A 20486-nucleotide genomic window follows, 5' to 3' on the forward strand; every position below is an offset into this window, starting at 1 on the left:
TGTAGGGTCTCACCTAACAGGGTGGGCCGCTCTGCATCATGCGGAGTGCTTAAGTCAACAGTAGCGGAGCAGTTTGGCAGCCTGAGGAGGAAATGGCTTCACTGTCCCAGTATGTAGGAATCCTCTCCGTGGCATCCAAAAGAGTGCTTTCAAGTGCACTGTTGGACCTGACTCAAGCCTGAAGACCAGAACACATGGCAAGGGAATGCTGACAGAAACGTGGGTGTGTGTATATATATGTGTGTGTGTGTGTGGTCCTGTAGTGGTTCCAAATTGTATCATACCAGTGGTTTGAGTTTAAAAGTATTCCTTTAATGTTGATGGGTTCACTTGAGTTTGGGGGAAATGATGTATGTGTGTGCCCTTTTGTGTGGACTGTGTTTGTGTGTGTGAAGGGAAACAAGTATTCCATTAGCATCCAAGAGAATGGTGGATTTACTGTGATTGGGCGCTCTCTCTTGCTCAGTGAAGTGCCATCAGAAGATGCCCTCATTGTCCGGGGTGAAGGGGCCTTTGTCAGAGTGAACAATGATTACTGAAGACAACCAAGATGAGATTTCATAGACGAATAGAGATGATTTGTGTGTGGCACATTGCTGTTGTGTTTTTAATGCACTTGGTTGCCACCAAGTTGTAGTATATTACAGATGACATTAAACACTAGACACATATGTGTCCATGTATGTCCTTAAGCATCTATATCATCGGCAATGGGTTTGCTGCACTTTTCTTGCTGAAAGCAAAATCTGACATCGAATCTTCCATTAGACACTGCACATGCACTGGTTTTCTCTCTCTCTCTCTCTCTCTCTCCTGGTGCAAACCAACTGTATATTTTTAAAAGTTAAAATAAACATTCAGGTCTAGTACGCCTTAAAGACTGTATAAAAAAAATCTGAAACCCACATACAGGCAAGAGTAAACTTTGGATGATGGAAATGGCTCGTTATTTTGATTGTCTGTGCGGATGCATGAGGACAGAATCTGCCATACTAAACAAGATCATACTAACAAGATCTGAAATGGTTTTCATTAGCTGTATTGATTTTCATTAGCTGTATTGATACTGTAGTTTCATTAAAATTACTTGACTTTGCATTTCTGCCTTGTGATTGCTTAAGGCACAACTGAATAAGTGGATATGGCTGATGTAAGCCAGTTTGTCTGAGGATAGTGCCAGGTAGGCCTACGCCATCATAAATCACTGCAATCTTAGGAATTGTTGTGCCCATATGGATCTCTAATGTAGCTGGAGAATCCAGACCCAAATCCGAAAGATTAAGGGTCTGGGTTTCAGTAATGAAACTGGCACAACTCGAGGGGTGGCACCAATCATGCATTTGAAAATATCACAGCACACAATTGGATAACACTACGACCAATGTTTACTAACTGACTCCGGACTTCGGCGTTGCAGCGCTGTCGTCATCTGTTTAGCTCGCCTCTGGCCCGCCTATATCAGATACACCGATGTGATTGGTGCAGCTCGGCTCCAAGGGCATAGGTAATGAGCATTGGGGGGGGGGGTCTGAGTGTTAGAGTAGTACCCAGGGCATGTCTGGGCCCATGGAGAGTGGTGTGGAGGGGGATGGACAGATAAACTGCAGCCAAATATTGATTCCTCATTCCTCAAAGTTGCTTGAATTTGCCATCCATGCTTTTGCTGATGCTCTGTGCTGTGTGCCAAACCTACATCCTCTAGTTATGAATCCAAGCCAACTGGTTGCCCTCCAGTTTCCCAGAATGCTTTGTGATGAGACATCTCTGGTGAGCGTACAGTAGTCTTGTAACATTTATGCCAGATTGAAATGCAGTCATCGTACTTAGCCAGCATGGTGCAAACTTCAGTGACTGGAATCACAGAGGTGCAGGAGACTTCAGTGACCATTTGCTCATAAAGTCCAATATTGACTTCCTCCAGCGCCCACTCACAGTGTACACCACTGATTAAGCCTTTCTTCACAGAGAATCTATTCTCTCCCACACTCACTCACACACACACACACACACACACACACACACCTCTGCTGCTTCCTGTTTGTCCAAAAGAGAAAGAGAGGGAGGTCCCAGGGGATGGGTGATTTCGTTTGTTTATGTTTTATTAATCCCCTTATTACTAATTCAGCCTCCTCCCAAAGTATTTATGGAAACTTCAGCTCACCTCTCAGTGACCAGCTGTTGTTTTTTTTCTGTGTGAGTGTGTCTTTCTATGTGTGTGTCTCTGTGTATGAGTGCCTTTGTGTGTTAATGTTAATGGACATAGAAACTGACTGTGTGTGTGTTTGTGTGTGTGTCAGAGAGAGAGAGAGAGAGAGAGAGAGTGAGTGAGTGTGAGTGAGCGACTCAATTTACTCATGGATATTAATTTGTCATGTCAATCAGCTGCCAGCTTCTTTGAGGGTTTGAATGGCAGTTAACATTAGCATAAGTGAAAGCAGCAAAATATTGCCACTCTTTGACTTGTTCCCAGTGGGGAGTAGATGTGTCCTTTTTCATGGCTGGGTTGTTTGTGCACCGGAGTGTTTTATGGAGTGTGGGGCATATTCCAGATTTCCTGCGTGATGACAGTTGGATCTATTGGGATGTTTGTGTCGTGAATCTCTGGGAGAGCCTCACCGCTTGTATGGGGGACATCTTTTAGCCAGACAATCTAGCTGTCATCATCATCAGACACACTCATTCTCACTCTATCTATTTATGACACACACACACACACACACACACACACACACACACACAAACACACAGAGAGAGAGGATTCACAGGGTCCTGTGTAAATGCAGTTTGCAAATGAACAGTGGCATCACAGAGAGGACTGATGGATTGAAACTGGCTCTACTGATTCTGTGTTTTCTGTGACCTGAGAGAGGAATTCAGAGTGTGAATATGAGAGGGATCTGAGCTTACAAGCAAGTGAGAGGCTAAGGGAGGGAGCATCGGAAAGACTGAGCAAGAAGGAAATCACTGCCATTTTCTCCCTGTATCTTGGTGTCCGTGAATGTATGTGAAGGCCGGTGACTCATCTACATTGGCTGTGGGCTCTGTAGTTACGCCAATGGTAGACATCATAGAGTTGAGAGGCTTTACTCTTAGCCTCAGTGGGACGTTAGCGTGTTAGCTTGTTAGCCCAGAGGCTTAGCAAGCTCATCTGTGCTACCTCATTACTCATTCATCCACTCCGGTCACAAGCCTCATATCTCACACAGTCGCTTGCATTTTGTCACAGTTGAACGTTTCCATGTTTAAATGTAGCCTTGTGGCCATGTTGTAGTCTTGTCTTGGCTGTTAAAAGGAAGCCATTTGGTTTTATTGTCCTTCATTCGGGAGTTCCTCACTACACTGTATGACACTTTAATGGCTGACTGGACCGTCCAGTGCCATTTCTCTCTTTATGGGCGCTTGGTAGATGGTTATTGAGGCCCCAGTGCTGTAACGCAGAAGGTGTAATGCGGTGTGGAAGCTGCAGGAGGGGTCTGAATCAGCAGCTCCTCATATAACCAGCCCTGGGAGAGACTCTGTCCTGCGCACTTTGTCCCTATTTGACACATGATGATGACTCATGTCGAGATAGGATTTCATTAGAGAGCTCACGTCTCCCCAGAACATAGAGAATTCATTGATTTTGAGAGAGAGAGAGAGAGAGAGAGAGAGAGAGAAGCTTGTGTGGGAATGCTTGCTGACTTTTAATGATGATAGGCTACTCAGATATTATTCACAGGTTGGTTCCCCCAAACATAACATTAGGTGGTTGTTACTTAAAGGTAATGTGTAATCTCATTATATTTATTTCTAACTTCTATATTCCTTCAACATTTCCATTCTGTCATTAGTGGGGTGGAAATCAGTTTGCTTACTCACATTCACATGCAATGTCTCCAACACATGTGGTTTTAAGAGTGCAATATCCAGTCATGGCTATCAATAACAAAAACATTTCTTGACTTGGTATAATGAAGGCATGATTTACAACCTTGTTTTTTTAATAGCTGTGGTCATACATCTTCTGCATATTTGATCTACTGTTTTAGTTATTGCATTGCTTTTATTAAATTTCTGGACATCGATATGAAAACAAACTCATGACATGAAGAACCATGTTTTATCATTAGGTTAGGTCTGAAAACTAAGAACTACATCTTGCACTCTTCAAACAGGAAAACTGATGAGCAGCTCCGTGGCGTGTTGAGCTCCCTCTGTCCCATTAACATTGTTTGGCCTCACTGAAATGCCATGAGCCGATCTCCTGAGAGGACGCGGCTCCGTGAGCGGCAGGAAGGGCTCCGTGCGGAGAGGAGCTGGGCCCGCAGGCGGCTGGAGCCCTTTTTGGGATGGAAAACAGCATGCTGGACCTCTTCAGGTCACACCGCGTCCCTCTGGTGCTCTTTACCTTTTAGAGAGCAAATACATGAGTCCTCTACAGCCACGATAGGGCTTGCTGACAATATGGTGGGTTTTAGTCATGCCTGTATTTTTTGCTTCAGTTGGGTTGTTTTGTGAGTGTTTCTTTTGGAGGAGTCATGCTGTAGGGCCATGGCAAGAGGAAACCAAACATCCCAGGCACTTTAAGCTGACGTCTGTGTTAGGTTTCCTCATTTCTGGTGAAGCATTCTGCTCAGCCCAGCGTAGTCATTTAATAACAGCTTTCACTTACCCTTTAACTGACACAGGGTGTGGCTGCAATTAGTGACGCTATATACAACCCGATCGCCGTGTTCTAGACGAGGGAACTGACCAGGCTCATCTCCTCCCTCGCCAAAAACGCCCAATCAGCATCTTCTGTGGCCTGTGGTCGAAGCGCGGAATCTGCTGCGCCCACAAGGAGCCCCTCCGGATTCCAGCCGTAACGCTTAATGGCCGCACGCTGGCGGTGCCACCCTTTTGCCGCCCCAGTCAGGGTGATTGCAGTCTGGGGTGTTTAGGGGAGATTAAAGGCATGGGGCTGCATGGGGCTGTGGCTGCTGTTCCACAGGAATCCACACACCCATCTCCTCACTATCTAGTCTGGCAGGGAATACGGACAGGACAGAGAAACAAACAAAAACACTCACACAGACCGACAGAGCATGGAAGAGAGAGAGAGGGCGAATCCTACAGAAGGAGAGAGAGACAGAAACAGACAGGCAGATGGAAAGATATTTTTTTTATATAATCAAGGAATGCTCATTCACTGTAATGGCACTCTCTAAGAGCTATTGACATATTTGGATGTTGGATTAGGGACTACTATACTAAATTCAAACATTTACACACACACACACACACACACACACACACAGTCACTCACTGTGTCCCAAAGAGACCTTGAATGTTTGTTTTTAAAATAGCATCATGTGATTGACCGTGTATTGTTAATGTATATTGATTAACAGTCCTAATACAAAATGGTATTTATTTTAGTAGCAATTAAGCTTTTTCTGTACATACTGTATTGTCTGGGGCAGAGCCATTAGTTTGATTGGCTGTTGCCTTGGCAAGCCATCTGGGCCCTTGGCATAAGGGAGTGTAGGAGTGGAGAGGAGAGGAGTGGAGACTGTGTGGGTCTGTGGCCGTAGCTGCAGGGTAAGCACTTCCATGTCCTTGTCCCATACGTCCCTCTATTATTTCAGCCTTGAGATGGACACTATTCCTGACCACAGTCAATGGAGAGGCTATTCCAGCTCCTGTTTATGTGTGTGTATGGTTGCGGTGTTGGTCGGGGTGGGGGGTGGGGGGGCTTGGGGGGGTACTTACTTATTTTAAATGTTTCATCATCATCATAAGCAGTGCATCATTAGTGTCATCAATATAAATGAGATGTTGGATTTCTCTTCCCTTCTCTGACTCCACTGTGTCTGCATAATCTGGGATAAACAGAAAAAACAAATGCTGCATTTGGATGCTTGCATATTCACAGAGCATACTCTAGCTGTCTGGACTCCATATTCACAGAGCATACTCTAGCTGTTTGGACTCCAAATTCACAGAGCTGTTGGACTCCAAATTCACAGAGCATACTCTAGCTGTTTGGACTCCAAATTCACAGAGCTGTTGGACTCCATATTCACAGAGCATACTCTAGCTGTTTGGACTCCAAATTCACAGAGCTGTTGGACTCCAAATTCACAGAGCATACTCTAGCTGTCTGGACTCCAAATTCACAGAGCATACTCTAGCTGTCTGGACTCCATATTCACAGAGCATACTCTAGCTGTCTGGACTCCATATTCACAGAGCATACTCTAGTTTGGACTCCATATTTACAGAGCATACTCTAGCTGTTTGGACTCCAAGTCTACATTGATGTGTTGTTGATAGACTGCTGCCAAGTCCAATTGTGACACCTGCCTCAGACACACTCAGAGTTGAAAATAACCAGGGCTATGCTTGTCCTAATTAACTCAGCTAAATAGGTGATTAAATAAATAATAAATTAGTTTATTGAGCCACTGTGTGCTGAGAGTTAAAAGTAGATTAGATCTTCAGAGATTCAGAATCCATAGAAATATTTTCATCATTTTGCTCTAATGTATTCATGCAGCACCATTACCTCAGGCATTCTCCCCATGCACTCTGCTGTGCAGCACCTCACTCTATGAACGTTCACTTGGCCCATGAAATTGGCTCCACATTAGCATCCCCATTTCAAATCAGCCGTCTGCTCAGCGAGCCATTAGCGTGGTCACTTTTTGGAGTTTGGTGCACAATTCGCACACAACACCACGAGTGTGTACTCATTAGGAAGAGGACCGGGAGTGCCCTGGCAGTTGGTGAATAGATTATATTTGCATTTTATATCAAATGGTATTCATATTGATGGTTATTTCCTCAGGGAAGAAGATCAATGTTATTTTTTCCATCTGTAATTCCAGGTTCTGTTTCTATAAACTTTGTGTCAGTGTTTTGTATAGCTGATCTGTTTCGTCAGTGTGCAAAATGATTTTGTAATGATTTGTAGAATGTAGAATGTTGATTTATATATAGAATCTCATTTTATTTGGTATACTGCATCAGCTTTGTCCTTACCATGGCAAGTTCATGCCAAGTTACACAGTGAGCTCCACCTTTTCCAAATAGGGTTTAGCACCATGAGTGATAAATGAGCAGAATGGGAAAGCTGGCGCGGTGCCAACTAAGGGCTACTACACCACTAGCACCACGTATGTGTCTAGACTAGATGCCTATCGACGCCATGTGTGTCTTGCATTATCAAATGGGAGTTTTGGAAGTAAATACAGCAAATTCCACACGGTACAGAATCTATAGTGCACTTCCAAATATTTATGTCCAAACATCATAGCAAACCATCTGTCTTCCTATTTCAATGAACTCTAAACCTTGGTGGTGTGTTTTGAGTCAGTTAAAGTGGTGTCTCAAAGGATGGATTATATAAGCATTCTGTGTGTGTGTGGGGATGGGGGGGCTGGACGGCATTGCTCTATGGCCATTTCTTTCTGACTGCTTCATGCTGTAAGGGCGGACTACAGGGCCATGCCTCTATGGAAGTCATCACATTACTGATCTCTCTATAATTGCCCCCAGAAAATGCTCAGACCCAATCTCCTGGCTTTTGCTGATGTGCATCTTTTCATATCCTTCACATAACTTTGCCTCTCTCTCTCTCTCTCTCTCTCTCTCTCTCTCTCTCTCTCTCTCTCTCTCTCTCTCTCTCTCTCTCTCTCTCGCTCTTGCACTCTCTCTCTCTCTCCATCTCTCTATCATACACTATTGGTGACTTAAGGAACCAACTTCAGTTGGAGACTAATGTACTGTACCCAGACATGAGCTTGCTGACCAGTGGTTTTACGTGGCAGTGTTGAGGGTCTGTGAGAGGATGATGTCACGTGTGAGTCATCTTTGTGAGTTCAGCGCTGACGCTGATCGGAAAGGGCTAATTGCGTAGCCTGGTATTAGAATGGCTGTGTGAGAGAGACAATGGCCAAATTGTTTTTCTTGGGAATGAACCACATCATTGTGAGGAGAATGAAGTCTAAAGAATATGTTCTAAAGTAGTTTGAGTTGTTAAATAGATCCTACCAAAGTGTAAATTGTAGAGGTACAGTTCTTAGAATAAAATTGGTTTAGCAACATGATCTACGTATAAACCGACTGAAGTTAAGTTCCAATGAATTCACATGCCCAGTTCCAGGCAAGTCTCTCAAGCCTTCAGAAGACACTAATAAAAGGCTCCAGTGCTGCTAGATAAATGTGCTGTTTGATGCTCTGCATCCCTGTGCAGCCCACACCACTCCACAGAGACCATGTGCTGCTCTGATCTGTGCTTTGCTTGTCCTTTAGTCTACAGCAAAGACATTCAGAGCTTTCAAAAAGCCATGGGTCTCCCGTCAGACAAGCCAGCATGGATTGCTGGATCGATACACCCAGGTGACAGGCCGGGCCCAGAGACTCTGGTGTCTTTGGCAAAGCTCAGTAATGCTGAAGAGGCCAGGGAACTAAATGAATTTGTTTTTCATTAAGACCACACGCCATGGAGGAAGAACAAGCTTCCCCTTCTCACAGCATAATTGAACAGTTATGTCAGGCTGCTTCTCCCTCTGGACAGAGCGCTCGTAGGCCTACGCGCCAGCCCCTGCTGACAACAGAGAAAGTCACTGTCTAAGTGGAAACGGCCTGTGTCTCATAGCTAATGCTTTGTAGCTGTCATAATTCTGCCATGGCGCTGCATTAGTGTACAAATAGTGTCTCTCAGGTGATGTATTTAACCTTTGAAAAGAGCTAGCACTCCATACCGATATGCTCATATTTCTTCGATTTTTCTTTTTTTCTGTTGGAGAAATGTGGTGGATATTGAGTGTGAATATTGAGTCCTGCAGATGTAGCTGATTTGTCATCTCTGTGTGTGCTTGAGTAGGTGCATGTTTAACCAGCCTTAACAGCTCCAGTAAATAAGGAGGGCGATCACTCATCCTGACTCTTGACCAGCGGCTCATATCCTGCAGCCATAAACACTGGTCATTACTGTGTGGCTGGGGGACACATTTTGGGGTGAGTGTGTGAGAACAGGACCCTCCAAAGCAAGACGGATGCTTCAGGCTGCCATGTCTTTCTGGGCTTAATATCCCCACTCCACTCCCTCAGGCTGAACTGATGGCTAAACATTAATCCCCAGCTAAGTAAATCTGCCATGCCAACTTGAGCCTGCGATACATATGCATCAGACAGCAAGGGAGATTAGTCAATGCTTCCTCTATTCTGTGTCTGTGAGTGTGTGTGTGTGAATGTGTACTTACTATAGTGTAGCATTCATAATGTTGTGTAACTACTTTTTTCTGTGTTGCTAGATGTATTTTTTATGACTGCATATTGCATTTGTGTGTATGTGTACGTGTATTTCACGTGTTCTGTTGCATAATAGTAACGTGAAGTGTTTCATCTTCATCTGTGTTCAGGGAGAGATTCTCTCTGTTTTCTGTTTTCTGTCTTACACTGTGATAATGGCTGGATGGCATGTTTCATGCTAGATTGACTGGATAAGGAAAGGCTTAATCCATGGTGGTCATCCTGATCCAAGCCAACTGTCAGGCAAGCATTGAACTACATTTATTTAAGACCTTTTTGATTTCTTAGTTATCCCTCCCAGACGGCAAGACAACTCAGAGAGCCCATGCCTGTAGAGTGGAGTTTCACCAGTGCTAGTGGTGGCTCATTTACCACATACTGTACATTAATATGATCTATTAATTTGATCTTAATATTATCTATTAATGCTGGATAGGTAAAGTGATATGTAATGTTGAATTGATTTTAGATTATTTGCAGCACTCATTTGCTTTGAAATGACATCTGCAGATGGAAGCAAGCGAGCCTCTTGAGTCTGTAACCAGAGAGAACCCAGTACAGGACTATTTGACATCAAAAACAATATGGAGGTCAAGGGCTTCCTCCTGCTTTGGTGTAAGAATGATAAATGAAGGAGCAGATTAAGCGCCTGGTCCAGTCCGATCCCTGTACAGTTGGGATGTAATCCCTGGATAAAAGCCCTCCTTAACAGACCTCCTCCGATTCTCTAACCCAGACGGAGAGGTAGGAAAGGGGGGATGGGGGAAACAGACAGCGTGGATGGGAACGCAGAACATTTTAGGAGACAGGGCACCGTATGGTGGAGAGGGTGGAGTTGTGCGAAGCGCTAGGGATGGAGATAAAGAGAGCGAAGCACACGGTGCTGTAAATGACCGATGCTAAGGGCTCTCTCCCCCCCCCCATGTCCAGTCCCGCATGTTGCTGTAATCCGGAGCACCTTTTGTCTCCGTGTTCTGTGGCGGCGCATTGTCTTCCCGATCCGCAGAGCTGGCTTGCTCTCCCAGTGACCCACTTTCACCAGTGTGCTCGTCACTGGCTGTAGGGGAATATGACTTTGTGTTTTTATAGAGTGCATCCATCCACACTGTGTGTGTGTGTGTGTGTGTGTGTGTGTGTGTGTGTGTGTGTGTGTGTGTGTGTGTGTGTGTGTGTGTGTGTGTTTAAGGTGTGGGGGAGGGGAAAGGGGAAGTGTGAGCATCACTCCGGGCATAGCCACCTGGACACGGCAGGGTGCGCCAACACACACAAACGAACGTCCAGAATATGTAATCAAGCACACCCATATACACACATATGCATACACATAGAAACACTGTAATGGTACCTGGTGGCCATTTTGGAACATTTCTGCCAAATGTTGTCCCTCTCTCAGGCTAATGCATTAGCCCTCTTTTCCTGACATGTGCTTTTATTTCAAGCATTTTTGTTCCATCTCAACTGGAGCATATAGAAGGTTGTACAAAAAACTCTACTTTCTTTCTTTCCCTCTTTCCCTTTGCTCTCCCTCTTCCTTGCTATCGCTTTCCCACCCTTCCTCTCTCTCTCTCTCTCTCTCTCTCTCTCGCTCTCTCTCTATCTCTCTCTCTTTCTCTTTCTTTCTCTCTCTCGCCCTCCCTCCCTCCCTCTCCTTTGGACTGTCTTACTGTAACACAGAGCTCACTGAGGCATTGAGGTCCATCAGCGAGCTCATTGTTGAGGCAGCAGGGAGTCTGAAATCCCATCAGCTCACTGAAGGGCTGATGAGAGGACCCAAACGGAGAGGGTGAATGTGACCGCGTGAGTCACTTCCCTCCTGTGCCCGTCTGATGCAAATGCTTACGTAGGCCTGGCTCCGTCCATAGGTGTGAGCAAGGTTAAGGGTTACTTAGCAAAGGAGTGTTATTGTGTCACATTATTGTAGTATATTTCTGTGTGTGTGTGTGTGTGTGTGAGTGTGTGTGCGCGCACCAGATTCCTCTCACTCCTCCTCAGCAGCCTCAGATGACTCATGCGCTTGCCGAAGCCATTTTATGTTTTAGCCAGACAAGCCATCGGTGCAGCAGTACCACCACCACTCACATGTGCAATATAGCCACAGATTCCTCCTCTCAGACTCCTGTGTGCTAGTGATGTTTTTCAAATGTGAGCCTGCAGTGTGTTCTGTTATGTTCTCATGCCACAAATAATTGCAGTAATATAAGCTTCACTAACAACTATAAAATGGTGGCACAGTCAGTGGAGCGAAGTGTGAATGTAATTCACTTTACCTTGCATTCTTGTGTGCTACATACTGAGATGTTTTGTGTAGTCATAGCCTGGGTTGGAGCAGGACAAGATTAGCTTTTGATATGAGGCTGTTTATGTTTTATATAAACAAATAGCAATAATAGAAAAACAATACGAGCAGACTCCACCTCGTTAATCTGCAATGTTTGTTTTGGTTGCACTGTAAACCCACAGCCCTCGAGAGGCTCCGCTCAGTACAGTGGCAGATCTTTATCTTGGTGCTCCCGAGGACCTGGAAGATTCCATCTGTAAGTCGGGAATCAATCGCCGCAGCGCCCCGCCGGTGTGGTACGTTCTCCACGTGCCAGGCAGCCCGAGCTGAGCACGGCCCATATGACGGCGCCTGGCAGATGCCCGGGCGTCTCGGCGCGCTAGGCTCTGATCTCCGCCCTGATGCCTCTGTGGGGCTCGCGTGAGGCCATCTGTGCTGCACTAATGGAGGCTCCCAGTGAACCTTCCCAGCCCTCCTTTTCCAAGCTTTTAATGCCTCACCAGTCTTCAAATGTTTGCTCATCACTGAGCAATACTAGAACCAGTACCATACTCCGTGTGTGTGTGTGTGTGTGTGTGTGTGTGTGTGTGTGTGTGTGTGTGTGTGTGTGTGTGTGTGTGTGTGTGTGTGTGTGTGTGTGTGTGTGTGTGTGTGTGTGTGTGTGTGTGTGTGTGTGTGTGTGTGTGTGTGTGTGAGTGTGTGTGAGTGTGTGTGTGTGAGGCAGAAGTAAAGAGAAAGTTTTCCTAAATAAACAAGGAACTGCTTTTATTTACTTTGGTTCAACATTCTCTCAATCCCCAGCCAGCGTGCGGGGGTAGGGGGGCACCTTGTATTTATTCCCCTCCTCTTCCTGTTTTTGCTGCTGTGCATTTCCTGTGTTTCGCCACCACTGCCCCCCCCTTACACACACACACACACACACACACTCTCATAGCCCTCTACACACACACATCCTGTGGCCTCCCTTTCGATGAGATTACTGCGCCTCCACTAGCGCCCACTAATTACGTTAGCATTTCCGCAGCCACGCACACGGAAGCCATTAAGCTATTAACTTCCATCCAGGGCCTGCCGATGCTGCTGGTTTATTTTCACAGCCAGTCATTAGTGGCCCAGTCAGAGGTGGTCAGGTGGGCTTTTCATTGTGGCATTCAGCAATGAAGAAATCGGGCACTGGATAGGTTCCAAACCTCCTCGAAATTCTGATTCATTACTCTTCCAGGTTTTGCTTAACATTTGTGGTCAATAAGGATATAGATTACAGATATAGATATAGATACAGTCAGATATATAACACAGCTGTCTCACGGAGGATTTCATGCATACTGTATATATTTGTAGAGGCTGTGTGTGCGTGTGTGATTTTTTTTTTAGCTCTTCTGCTTGTTTACGCGTGCCTTTTATTCCCCACTCATACAGTCTCTGTGGCTTACGCTTCTGTATCTGTTTACATGCTATCAGATTGGATCAAATGTTGGTACTGGCCGACTCTTGCATCTCAGGCCCAACACAATAGATAAGCCACCTCATCCACATCAAACACACACTCTCACAGACACACACACACAAACACTCAGCTTTGAGACTCCTTCTTTCTCACTCCCTGAGATGATCTGGAAGGGTCTGGGCAGTCTAATTTCCTCCAGGAATTCCAGGGATGTTATCTCTCTTCAGGTCTTTGTAGCCTAAAGGAGAGATGGGGAGGTGGGTTGCTGAGGTCAGTAATGACGTCCAGCACACTCACAGCCTCACATCAGCAGTGGCCCTGCCTGGGTCCACCCTCATCTGGAGCTTAGGCCGGCTGCTAGCTGGTGGGCAAGGCCTGTGTGATATGGGGGCACAGGTGGTGGCTCTGATGGAGTGTCTAGTGTGGTGGGGCCACAGTCCAAACTTGGCAGAGATAAATGGGCGGCTCAGTTTTCCTTGCTCCTAAGTGGAACTCAAGATCCTCCCACTTTCAAATGAGTTCTTTGATGAATAATGCATGGCTTCTCAGTAACACACCCAGCGAATTGTTGCTTGCTCTGAATACTGATGGGAAGATGCCTTAACACTGATTTAAAAGGTTGTTCTATATCACTGAGCGTGCCCTGCTGCTGCTCTCTACATGAGTCAGTGTGTAAATGGCTGCACTAATATTCCTAGTCTCCTCTGTGGACCTGTACGTTTTGGGGTTATTCAGACCATCTCTGTCCATCAGGTGAGCCGTAGAGCTGACCCTGGTGATGATGTGATGATGATGGTGACTTCTTCCATGTCACTGAGTGGAAACAGGGGCGTAGTGATCTCTGTGCTGTGTGCTGTGTAGCCAGCATGAGCAGCCTGGAGTGGAGTGGGTGCTGCTGCTGCTAGAGTGCCTGGTGTGCAGTGAATGGCCTCTCCTCCTGGGCCACTGCTGCAGCACGCACAGGCCTGAGCGGCCCCATATGTCTCCCTAATCACACTCTTGAGAGGGAGAGAGGGAGGGGGAGGGACTGGACCTCTCAGTGTAGCAGGTGCAGCTGCTCTCCTCTCTGTGTGTGTGTGTGTGTGTGTGTGTGTGTGTGTGTGTGTGTCTGTGTGTTGTATGTGTGCCCACATTGAAAAGTGTGAAGGAGCATGCATTAACCGGCTTTTCTCCGCTCTCCTCTCAGGATTGAAAAAGCGTACCAGGAAGGCCTTCGGGATACGGAAGAAAGAGAAAGACAATGACTCCACGTAAGTGTAACGTTGATACACAATGTGAACGCCATGATCATCAATCACTCCACACGCAACACACACACACACAGTGTAAACAAACACACAACATGCAGCCCAATCTTGAATACCCTGGTGCACTCTCACAATGATTTGATTGCTGAAAGCGTTTTAAACGGATGAGGCTTTCTTGTATTAAATGGCCTATTTTGCCATATCTGCTAAAGCCTCTCCTGTTACCCGTTAGACAGTGCAAACCTAATAAAGCAGCGGGCTGTTGCTATGATGCATCATCAGAGGCGCTTTCCTCCCATCTGAGGGAGACGGGCCACATGTTGGCTGTTCGAGTGTTAAGAGTGTTATTAGAGAGGCACTGGATTGTGTTGTCATGCCTCTGTAACTCAGCCGTGAACAACTTCACTATTCTCTGGGAATTGCCACCTGTGGTTGTTTGTTGAGTTAGGTTGTTTTTGTGTGTATAAGTAGTGTTTATGTGTATACAAAGGTTTAGTTTAATAGTGCGTGCGTGCGTGCGTGCGTGCGTGCGTGCGTGCATGCACTTGTATGTATGTGTGCATGGGAAAGGGTGTGTGAATATTTGCATGTCTTGATAATGATTAAAGCACTGCTGCTTCAGAGATTTAGTTGAGTGCTGAGAAGTTGAAGTGTAGGCCTGGAGGTTAAGTGGCTCTTAAAGAACATTCTTTTTTGTCTTTTTTGTTTTCTCTCTCTCTTTCTCTCTTTCTCACAACCCCCCCCCCCCTCTCTCTGCTCTCTGCTCTTTGTAGGGGGTCACCAGACAGAGATGTAAGTAGGACTCCCCATAGCCCTTCTGATTGCTATGGTTCATTTTCATTCCACACACCTCTGTAATGAGCCATAGAGTGCTCTGGGATAGTACTCTCCACACACCCTTGGTCAAACAAGTATCCTAAGCATACAGGAATGTCAAACAGAGATTCAGATATCAGTCTATCTAGAATATGACTTTGTTCAAACGTGTGAATAATACCACATTTTATTTTCATTTTCCATATCATGGACCATCACCATCAAGGAACCCCAAGAGATTGAATCGGTACTGCAGTGCAAACGTAGTTGACCCCTCTAGTGTAGCGTCTTTAACAAGCAGCCCCAGCCTTATGTAGCTACGTAGCTGACCGTAGAATAGTCATGCTATAACCTTTTTCATCAATTTGAAATGTTGTCTGAATGTTTAAACCTGTGAGTCAGTCTTTAATTTAGGTTTTATTAAAACTGTGTTATTCTGTTTAGCCACAGAAAAAGTCCAATGGGGCGCCTAACGGCTTCTGTGGGGAAATCGACTGGGAGCGATATGTAAGTGGTTGTGGATTTAAGCCAGACAAACAGAATTCACACTGCTTCAACGATTTTAACACCAGATCATAAAATTCCTTTTTTTTAACATGGGCACATAAATTATCGGATTCACATTTCAATAGTGAAAAATGCTGTGGTTTGTCTGTTGATGATGATACATGCCCAATGGTGTTTAACTACCAAAATCCTCTCTGGTTTCCAGAACTCCCCTGAGGTGGACGATGAAGGTTACAGCCTCAGGCCCGAAGACGAAGCTGATATCCTTTACTCAGATGCATACTGTGGCATAGCAAAATACAACAGCTCAACTGTCAGGGTGTATTTGCACTCAGGTCAAAGCCTGAATCAGTACCTGATGGATTGGATTTATTTTATTTTATTGATGTATGATTTCATTGAGTATTTTGATTATTTTAAACTGGTTACTAAACTTTTTATGGCTGTTTTGATTTTAAAACAGATGGCAGCATTTGCATTGCTTTTCTTTAACATCAGTTCAGCTTAAATATTTTAACGGTAAACATTTATTTTTATTTGATCAGAGCTTTTGTTTGAAATGGCTTTAAATTCGTCTGGGTCAAATATAGTTTTTTGACTGGCTGTGCATTGTTCCATGTTAGGCATATGTTCATTCACTATATTATCAATTTGGCAGCTACAGTAGCTAGCCCTTCTGCCATATACCGGTAGGCTAAACAGTAGGCCCTTACAGTATGGGCTCCATACTGGACCAGTAGTTGGTTGTATAGAATTCTTGTTTTATTTGTTTGCCTTTAACCTATGTCTCACTGTAACTCCATGCCGCCCTGGGGGGTCCATCCCACTCATTTGGGTGCACTGTGGTCACTGGCAGTGGCCCAGTTAATAGTTGACTGGATCTGTTTCCAAGCGCTATATGTCTAATACAATCAATAAGTCCTAGGGGGTGAAGTTGCTATGTATACTAGCTCATTGGATTTGAATTGATCCACATGTCATGGCAATCAAAGGCATTTCATCTGCTTGTGCGCATACCCACTTTATGTCCAGATGCATGTCCATCAGGGTATCCTGAGCCCAGCCCTTTGAGACTAATGGACTTCACTAGAGCATTGTACTGTGAGGCAAATGATGTGTTGTCTTCCAGCACAGCCACATGTGTAGGAGTTCCCCTCTTTGCTGTGTGTAGCTGTGGGCAAAGAGCATCTGATTGGTTGCTTGCTTAAAGTGGGATGAATTAGTGGGATAAGCCCTCCATCATTGCTTAAGAGGGTTCATGTTCACTGGGCTACCTGTCAACTTAGAGAGAAATCAGCTTTGCACTTTAATACTGAAATAGTTGTATTTCCTGTATTGTTTGGATATTTCTAAGACTGTGAAATGTAGTCAGTTCAAATGTACACATGCTGGAAACAGGTTAAATGTAGCACCTTATAAGGCAAGCCTAAGCTCTACTACTGGCCTTAACTCTGGCACCACCATCCCCGAAACCCAAGACAACACATTTCTTCTCCTCGAGCGAGTCAGAGGGAGAGGAAGATCATCGACCAAAGTTCAAGATCAAGATCAAGCCGCTGGCGGCAGACAAAGCCGAATATGCGGCCCCCTCGGTAGATGAACTAAAAGCCTCCATAGGCAACATAGCTCTGTCTCCCTCTCCTATGGTGAGTTCCTGCCTACATTACCCACATGTCCCTCAGCTGTCATATCATTTCCTATATGGCATCATATTCATACCCTATGTGTGGAATATTGTGTGTGTGTTTGTATGTGTATGTGTGTGGTTCTGGATGCATATGTCCTGCAGTGATTTGCATGTTGTTTGTGCAGTGTGTATCACTTCATTGTAGTTTTCACAATCCGTGTATAGTGCTCTATAGTGTTTTGTTTGTCTGCAAGGTCTGCGTGTCATATTGAGCCTGTTGTGTTCAATTGAGTCTGAGCTGCAGTGCAGGTGGCACTGTGTGGAGCCGCTGTGGTGTTCAGCCGCGCTCCATAATGACCCCATCGCCTGGGAAACGAGGATTGTGCTTTTGGATGCTCTCCTGACCTCACTGTTCCTCGCTGCCTCCATTACCAAACCGCCGTCTGACGAAAGCCACATCCCCCGTCACACACCGCAGTGTTTTTGTTGGGATAAAGCGGGATATTTCGCTGTGCTGACGGCGCTCTGAGTAGTCTTGTTTACCCAAAGCTGAGTGGGGGGATTTGGCAGAAGAGGCGGGAAGGGGAGGGGTGGAGGAGAGGGTTTTTGGACCTTCATCCATCCGTCAGACGAGCCTCCGAGCGTGTTCACATGACTGTGGAGGGCTGCTAGTAATCCTCTTCACTGTGCTCAGTATGGTGCCACGTGAACGCTCCTTGGCACATGAGCACAGGATGGCGGGACAGCGGGCATGTGACGCGACGTGACGCGATGTGACGCGCCGCGCGTCTATGCCACTGTCACTGTTGGACAAACACTCCGCTAGCTCCAGGGGAGTGTATGCCATCGTTTCTTGTTCTCTCTCTCTCTCTCTCTCTCAGGCCAGTGCACACACAAGGCCATGCATCTGGTTTAGATGGAGTATGCAGATCTCTTGGTTTTGGGGTCTGAGCCAGATGCTGTGTGGATAGTCAAGCTGAGACCCATGTAGTGAATCCTCGGCCGGCTTTTGCTCGCGGCGACTGTGCCGACCATGCAAGCGTCCTGAGGGCCAGTCAGACTGAGGCATTGGCATCAGCAGACGCAGCTTTGTGTGTGTGTGTTTGAGGTGGAGCATCAAAGAGAAAAGGGGAGGGGGAGTACCAAACACATGGCCTACATACAAGACCCTGTGTGATTGTTCACATGATGCCCCCCCCCCCCCCCCCCCCCAAGCAAGGTCACATCCGCTCTGTGACGATCAGCTGCTCCTCTGAATCTGGATCACTGGTAGATGGACATTATAGGACACACAGTAAGCAACATACAGAAGGCCTCAGGCCAGAGGAGGAGGTTCCCATGGACAACAACAGTGACCATTTGTACACAGCTTTGAGAGTCTGACATGACATGCTGCCAGAATACCCATATATCTCTGTCACATTCATCTTCCTCACACACACACACACACACACACACACACACACACACACACACACACCTATGTAATCCTGTTTCGACACACCCCATCCTCCTTAGCGAGGTCTGGTACTGCTGTTTGCATGGGTCTCAGCTCCCCTTCACTTTCACAGTCCACTGCACTGGCCTCTGTCCCTCTTGGTCAAGCACACCCTTCTTGGATTGCACTCGAGCACGTCCAGTGCCCATCCTCCTGCCCCCCCCCCCCCCCTTCTCAGGTTCTTGCGGGAGGAGTCGGCCCTGGTTAATAATTCACCCCGGAAAGTAGGCAGGGTGACGTCCGTGTGCGGCGGCGGCGGCAGCAGTCCAGCGTGTGCGGCGGGGTGAGTCCAGGCGAGGCCGAGGCTGCTCAGATAGAGAGCCCGCTCTGAATTATTCACTGGGGGAGCAGCTCCGCCGCCGGAACACACCTGAGGGACCACCATCCGCGCACACACACACACACGCCGGCGTACCTGCAAAGAAGGTTGTGGAACGAGTGTGATGGAGTTAGCGTGGCTGGCCAATCTTGCATCACTTGGTCAGCTGGCTGGAGACGTGATGAAATATGCCAGGCTTCCAGCGCCACGTGTGTGAGGCGGTGACCAATCAGGGAGATTTGTGGCTCATGTTGGAGTTTGATGGCAGTAATATCCGGTGCATTGTGCCCAGGGCTGTAAAAATGTGATTGTGCGTGTGTATGCGCATTTCCCCTGTTCTGAGACCGTTGGCCCACTTTGCTTGTTTTCCCCCAGAGCTTCTTCAAATCCTCCGCTCATTCTGTGCTGCCCAAAACTTAATTAGCCAAATTTCATCATCTGATTTGCTTAAATTAATCATCTGGAATTCTATTAAAGGTCTTTCATTAAGTTTTTATCACAAAAGATAATATGAGGACTGCTCATGATCTGATTATAATACCGTTCCAGATAAAGTGTCTGTTTCTTTGGCACAAACAGAACCCAGGGTCTTACTGACTCACACTGCAGTTTTAGTAGCACCTTGTGTGAAATGATCTTTTCTAAGGGACTCTGAGGCGCACTCCATGTCGCCCTACTACTCACAGTTTATTGGGACAGTAGATCAGTTGTTCTGCTGATCACAAGCACCAAGGGAAGCGTGTCGTTATCCGTAATGTATACCTTCCCTGTCACTTTGAATAGAGCGTCTGGTACATTCTATATGTCCGATATGAAGGTATGAATTGTCTGATGCTCTCTTGTTGGATAACTGTGGCGGGGAGTACAGTGAGCAGCAGCGTTGTCGGAGCGCACAGTGTGGATTTGAGCGAGGTGACATAAGTCTGATGCTCAGTGGAATTAAATCACAGGCCAGCGGTACACAGCACAGGGGGAAGGAGTCCACACAAAGAGGGATTTAGAGCAATGTAGACACACACACTCTCTCTCTCACACACACACACACACACACACACACACACACACACACTATGATGTATGCCGGAGTGTGTGCAGAAATGTTGCCCAACTGACCACCTAAGTACCAATAACCTTGTCTCAAGAGACCTTCCCAGACGCACACACATTCCCACACTGGCAGTGGGGTGTGTTGGCCTTCCTCACATTTGAAGTTGAATTCAACAGGAGTCACATGGTCACCCTGTGCCATGGCAACTTGTGCCTACCATGGTAACCATGGCAATGGATTGAACTTGAAATCTTCTTAGAGAATGGAGGCGAAGAGCAAAGGTTAACAGGCCCCTAAACTGAACACACGCTCCCTTTGGCACTCTCCTTCTCTGCATCACCATACCCCCCCCCCTCTCTCTCTCGTCTCTCTCTCTCTCTCTCTGAATGTCCAATGAACCTGAATGTCCAATGACCCAGCAGC

The 20486-nt window shown here is 46.2% G+C and overlaps 1 protein-coding gene across 10 annotated transcripts in view; it reads left to right on the forward strand.

The window, feature by feature from the left end:
• Positions 1-20486, forward strand: part of sgip1a (SH3GL interacting endocytic adaptor 1a) — a 63170-nt gene that overhangs the window by 19652 nt on the left and 23032 nt on the right. For 8 of the 10 annotated variants that reach the window (XM_076277882.1, XM_076277876.1, XM_076277880.1 and 5 more), the window contains 5 exons: positions 14188-14251; positions 15022-15040; positions 15509-15571; positions 15777-15831; positions 17030-17217. In XM_076277882.1, the coding sequence (XP_076133997.1) occupies positions 14188-14251; positions 15022-15040; positions 15509-15571; positions 15777-15831; positions 17030-17217 (389 nt within the window). The remainder of the gene's footprint in view (positions 1-14187; positions 14252-15021; positions 15041-15508; positions 15572-15776; positions 15832-17029; positions 17218-20486) is intronic. The other 2 variants (XM_076277878.1, XM_076277886.1) reach the window with 1 other exon arrangement.

This window comes from Alosa pseudoharengus, unplaced genomic scaffold (assembly GCF_046254945.1).
Source record: "Alosa pseudoharengus isolate Yale_2024_CS ecotype anadromous, Long Island Sound unplaced genomic scaffold, YU_APseudo_1.1 YU_APseudo_1.1_scf_11, whole genome shotgun sequence".
Taxonomy (NCBI): Eukaryota; Metazoa; Chordata; class Actinopteri; order Clupeiformes; family Clupeidae; genus Alosa; species Alosa pseudoharengus.